This window comes from Eurypyga helias, unplaced genomic scaffold (assembly GCF_000690775.1).
Source record: "Eurypyga helias isolate BGI_N326 unplaced genomic scaffold, ASM69077v1 Scaffold46637, whole genome shotgun sequence".
NCBI lineage: Eukaryota > Metazoa > Chordata > Aves > Eurypygiformes > Eurypygidae > Eurypyga > Eurypyga helias.
Window position 1 is genome coordinate 1,706 of NW_010263259.1, and position 5,831 is coordinate 7,536.

The 5,831-nt window shown below is 51.2% G+C and overlaps 1 protein-coding gene across 1 annotated transcript; it reads left to right on the plus strand.

Moving 5' to 3' along the window:
* Positions 1-1,948: 1,948 nt before the first annotated feature.
* On the plus strand, positions 1,949-5,527 carry LOC104512835 (elongation factor 1-delta-like; the record flags this gene model as incomplete). The annotated part of the gene is made up of 4 exons (XM_010155972.1): positions 1,949-2,017; positions 3,150-3,246; positions 3,587-3,690; positions 5,279-5,527. Coding segments are annotated over 4 exons (519 nt in total), but the record flags the coding sequence as incomplete, so codon positions are not given.
* Between the last annotated feature and the right edge of the window lie 304 nt (positions 5,528-5,831).

Genomic DNA, 5,831 nt, shown 5'->3' on the forward strand with positions numbered 1-5,831 from the left:
AGATGGGACATCAGGGAGGAATTCTTCCTGGAGAGGGTGGGGAGGCACTGGGACAGGTTGCCCTGAGAAGCTGTGGATGCCCCATCCCTGGCTGTCTTCAAGGCCAGGCTGGATGAGGCTTGGAGCAACCTGGTCTAGTGGAAGGTGTCCCTGCCCATGGCAGGGGGGTTGGAACTAGATGATCTTTAAGGTCCCTTCCAACTTGGGTCTGTTTGAGTGCCCAGCATGTAGGAAACCTCCGTTTTAAACAGGCATGAAAAATACAGCAAGGAAAGTGAATCCTGGTTTAGGATTATTTTAGCATACGTAAAATCCTGCATCCCTTTTTCCAGGTGCACAAAACTGAACCATTCACGTGAATTCAGTGGGTGCTGAACCTGTAGATACATCCAGGTGGTTAAGCTTGTTTGCTCTGCAGAGACCTCAGGAGCTGAGAAATCCTGTGAGCCACAGCTACAGACTTTTTTGGGGGCAAAATGATCCTGATTTCCTCCTCAGACATCCCTGGAATGACACAACCGCACGAGGCTGGCAGGTTTGTCTTGAGCTGGAGGCATCCTGAGATATTTTTCCTGTGGGACTGCAGGGAGGAGCAGCGCTGACCCATTCTGTGTCTGGGATGGCAGCTGGCAAGCATGAAGGTAGATGGTCCTGCCACTCTGGATTTCTCATCTTCGAGGGGTTATTACTAACAGGGAAGAGAAATGTGAAGGCCCAGGTGACTTCTGTGGCGAATGCTTCTACTAAACCCAGAAGCCAAGGGTTTATCAGTGGGGCTGTTCTGCAACACTGAATAGATGTAGCCATCCCGCAGCCTCTGAGCATTGTTTGGGTTAGGAAAGAGTTTAAGATCAAGTCCAACCAACGTCTTGAACATCAGTGGTCGTGCACAGAGCAGCCAGTCGCCAGGGCAAACACAGAACCTGCAGGAATACTTCAGTATTTGGGCTTGGAGATGTGACTAGGGCTTCAAACTGCCAAACAGCCGCGGCGTTTGCTGCTTAACGGAATCAGAAAGCTGAAAAAAACCCTGCTGTGTGTCTCCTTGCAGGTGAGACAGTGCCTGTGTTTGATCATGAGTCAAAACCAGTGCTTTTTCAGGGGCTGGGGATGGATGTGACTATTACCAGAATTCACTTTTCCCTGAATTAACTTAGACTTTGGTCCTGATGGTGTAACTAGAACAGGAAGAGGTCAGGCAGTGGGTTCATCTGAGGTTTGATTTTTGTCTTTGGTGGACAAGGTGAGGGCCAGCCTGGTGTGATGAACCCACTGTGGCTATCAGCCTCTGTTGTGGTGGTCCTTGTGAGGATGGAAGCTCATGCAGGAGTCTCATCAAATTGTTAGTGCAGATCCCTGGAAGTGTCCAGGGCCAGGCTGGATGAGGCTTGGAGCAACCTGGTCTAGTGGAAGGTGTCCCTGCCCACGGCAGGGGTGTTGGGACTGGATGGTCTTTAAGGTCCTGTCCGACCCAAACCATTCTATGGTTCTGTGTCTGAGTGCTGTGCCTCTTTACTGTAGGAGAGATGTGTTGGAGGTAATTAGAGACTTACTGAGTGCCTTACATGTGTTTCTGCATCTCTTGAGTATTAATTTTCCCTAACGACCAGAGGGTCAGCTGACACCGCAGTGTGTGCTGCAGCAATGTGTGCACCTCTGCTTTTACAGATGGGGAGATGACTGACTCTGCTCGAGACCTCTAATTCTGCTACCCAGCTGCGTGACTTTTCTGCAGGCACTGAGATGTCTGACAAGGAGACGGCAGAGTTCATGAACGGATGTTTCTGTGCAGGCTTTGTTTGGTGTGAGGCTGTTTCTCGCTGCGTGACACTTTGTCCTGCATGTGGGTCTGCTTCCTCCACTTGAACTGCTTCTTCCAACACGACCCAAATCCTTTTCTGTCTTCCTTGTTAAACCAAACTTCCTCCAAACCTTTTGCCCTTTGCAGCAGAAGACAGCTCCTCGTAGTAAAGAAGCTCCTTCTGCCCGTCACAAGAGGCAGTCGGGCCGTTCAACTGTAAGTCACCTGCGCATGCATGGAGCTGGGTGTGTGATCTGAAAGCACGTTGTAGGGCTGAGGGCAGCCCTGCCTTGGAGAGCTGGACCATGCTTTTCCTTACGATGAGAAGCATTTGTCCGTTGGCTCATGGTTGTAGCTCACCCTGTATAATAGGATCTAGAAACAGGGCATTTAGGTCCCCCGCCCGTGTCTGGGGGTAGCACTCGTGTTCCTGAGCCTGCATCCGCTGCGCAGGCTGCGTTGGAGATGGGTTTCGTAGTGCTTTTCACCTTGACCCTCTTCTTGGGTGGGTGGAGAAGTGTCTCTCTGACCTTCCTGCACCCCTCCCCGTGTCTCCTAGGGCCAGGCACCTCCCAGACCTGCTTTGTGTGCTGTGCTATTCCTCATCGTGACCCCTGTGGTTTCCCTCTCTCCGTCTTACGGGACTGCTGAGATCTCAGCAGCACGTCAGCCAAGAACCACAGAAGTATACGCAGGGTGGACTTGAAAGAGCATCAGTTGTGTTCTCTATCACTGTATTCACTTATAAATTACACTTTTAAAGCAAAGTGTGAAGGCCTGTTACATATTTTTCCCTTTGCTGGTTTGACTTTAGGGATCAGGTCCTCCTTAAAGAAAAGAAAGCTCTTTATTGCTGTTAAAGTGAAATACTTTGGAAGCTGGATTGGCATAATTCCTCCCTGAGGATGTCTTAAAAGTAGGTTTAAGTTGTTTTCAGAGGAATGACAGGCTGGACTGGAGAAGGTGGGAGTATAGAAATGCCGGCATTTCTTTTCCAGCTTTCACGGTGACTTGCTGGGTGACATGAGCCCGGTCACCCCTGTGCTCTGCGCCTCAGTTTGTGAGAAGAGACCAGCTGCCCCATTTAAGGGGCAGTCTGTGATCTGAGACTGTAAAAAACATCCTTCGCTCATCGGTGCCTGCTGAAATTTCTTGACATGTTTCATGCTTCATTCTGTAGAGCTCCTATAGCCATTTGATAAAGCCTTTAGAGAAAATGTCTTTGTTCTTAGATTCGCTCCCATGTTTTCTTCTTCCCTGAAGGCATGACTCTGCTTTGCTTCACTGAACCACTGAGCCTTGGGAGGAGGCAAACAGATTTGTTTCACCTCGGTTTTCCTTGTTGCAGAGTGCAAGCACAACCTCTTCGGGGCCTGCCGGTGACCAGAATGAACTCCTTGCCAGAATTTCTCACCTGGAGGTAGAAAATCAAAACCTTCACAGTGGTAAGTAGGAGAATCTGCCAGCATGAAAGCAAAACTGGATGGGGTCTTGCTTCGAGCAACCTGGTCTAGTGGGAGATGTCCCTGCCCATGGCAGGGGGGTTGGAACTAGATGATCTTTAACGTCCCTTCCAACCCAAACCATTCTGTGATTCCATGATCCCTTACTGATTTTGTCCCCAGGTCAGCATGTGCCAGTGTCTTGATCAGAGCTCTGCAGGCTTCGCTCTGGGCCAACTGGTGGTTTTTAAAGTCTGTTTTGAGCAGAAGGAAATTTGTCCTGACTTGAGAGCTGATGCAGAGCCTGGGAGGTAATGTTCTTTCCCCCTACCTCTTCCTGCAGTTGTTGCAGACCTTCAGATGGCCATCTTCAAGCTGGAAAGCCGCCTGAATGCTCTGGAAAAGTCATCTACGTCCCACCAGCCTTCACCAGTTCCTCCAACCCAGGTGAGCCTTGGCAAAGTGCTGTTCTCGACTGCTTCGCTGCCGCAAAGTGCCGGCTCATTTCCAAGGTCTCGTGACTGGGTGAAGGTGGAGACATGGGTTGGGGTGATCCCAGCACAAGCACAGGATGGGCAGAGAATGGATCGAGAGCAGCCCTGGGGGGAACGACTTGGGGGGACTGGTAGACGAAAAGCGGGACATGAGCCGGCAGTGTGCGCTGGCAGCCCAGAAAGCCAACCGTATCCTGGGCTGTATCCAGAGCAGCGTGGCCAGGAGGTCGAGGGAGGGGATTCTTCCCCTGTACTCTGCTCTCCTGAGACCCCACCTGGAATGCTGCATCCAGCTCTGGGAGCCTTCAACATCGGAAGGATATCAACTGTCTGGTGCAAGTCCAGAGGAGGCCATGAAAATTGCTCCAAGGGCTGGAGCCCCTCTGCCATAGGGCAGTCAGGAAAGTTGGGGGGTTCAGCCCGGAGAAGGGAAGGCTCCAGGGAGACCTTAGAGTCCCTTCCAGTGCCTGGGTGGGCTGCAAGAAAGCAGGGGGGAGGCTTTTCACAAGGGCCTGTAGTGACAGGACAAAGGGTAAGGGGTTTAAATGGAAAGCGGGAGTTTGAGATCAGACATCAGGAATGCATTCTTCCTGCAGAGCGTGGGGAGGCACTGGGAGAGGTTGCCCAGAGAAGCTGTGGATGCCCCATCCCTGGAAGTGTCCAAGGCCAGGCTGGATGAGGCTTGGAGCAACCTGGTCTAGTGGAAGGTGTCCCTGCCTATGGCAGGGGGGTTGGAACTGGATAGTCTTTAAGGTCCCTTCCAACCCAAACCATTCTGAGATTCTGCGAGATGCTTATCGTTAGGATGAGTTTGCAGGCTTTCCAGCAGTTTTGGCAGCTGACTCCTTATCTTTCCTAAAAAAATACGTGCAAAGAGGAACATTCTACCCTAAGACCAACAAAGAAGTTAGGTTAGAGATTTCATTTAGGGAGAGCTGATGCAAATCTATGCAAGTTTGGGGTTAATACATACTTCATTATCATTTAGCCTATGGTGCTGCGAGTTTCTTAGCACGCACCAGGTAAAATGGCACTTTGTTCCAGTGGATATGCAGAATTGGTGACGCTTGTTTTTAGCCAATGTCCCCTATAAGAAGGGATTTAGTATAAGAGAAAACAGAGAGCTGAATGCATGGCACCAGTGTGGTGGGTTCTTGCAGGTTGGAGGCCATGGCTGCCGGTGGTCTCGTGCGAGGGGGAGGGCGCGTGGTTACCTTCTGAGCTGCTGTCCCTCTCGGATTCTTATGGCTTAGGTATCCTGAGCCCTTAGGAGAAGGATGAGCTCTTGGCTACGTGGTGGTTGTTGCTGCAGGAGCATGGCCATACTGGGCCTGTTCAAAAGCCTATCGGGTCGAATGTCCTGTTTTGGTGGGAAATAGCAAGTTCCTCACAGCAAGCAGGTGGTGTAGGCTGTGTTCGCTGTCTTGAGCAACATGGACTTCTCTTCCTGAGCTGCTCAAGTGCTGCTGCGATTCAATTTCAGGTTAATCTTCTCTCTTTTTTCCTTAATACAAACCTGAATGAATGTCATCCCGATGAAGAAAGTGGAGCCATTCAGTGTTCCTTCCAAGAAAGTGGAGCTCCCGTCCGCTTCACCGGCAAAGAAAGTCGAGCCGGCGGCTGCAGAGGAAGATGACGACGATGACATCGATCTTTTTGGGAGTGACGATGAAGAGGAAGACGAAGAGGCTGCCAAAGTCCGGGAGGAGAGACTGCGTCAGTACGCAGAGAAGAAAGCCAAGAAACCGGGTCTTATTGCCAAGTCCTCCATCCTTCTGGATGTGAAACCGGTGAGTAACTGCAGTGGCGGGGGGGGGAGCTCCTGCGTTGAGGCTGTGTGTGTGTCCCGCGCTGCAGGAGGCTGTGAATCATCTCACTTCCACATCCCGAGTGGACTGGTGGAGACGGGACCTGCAGATTTCTGAACAAGAGAATGTTGCAGCTGGGATCTGTAGCCTTTGTGCTGCTGCCCTGCTTCTTGGACTGCTGCTTGCGGGCTGCTGCACGAGGATCCCCTGAGCAGGACGAGCCCTTTTCTTTGAAGAAAAGACAGATAATGTACTTGTGCACAACCACAAGGACAGGCTGGGTGGA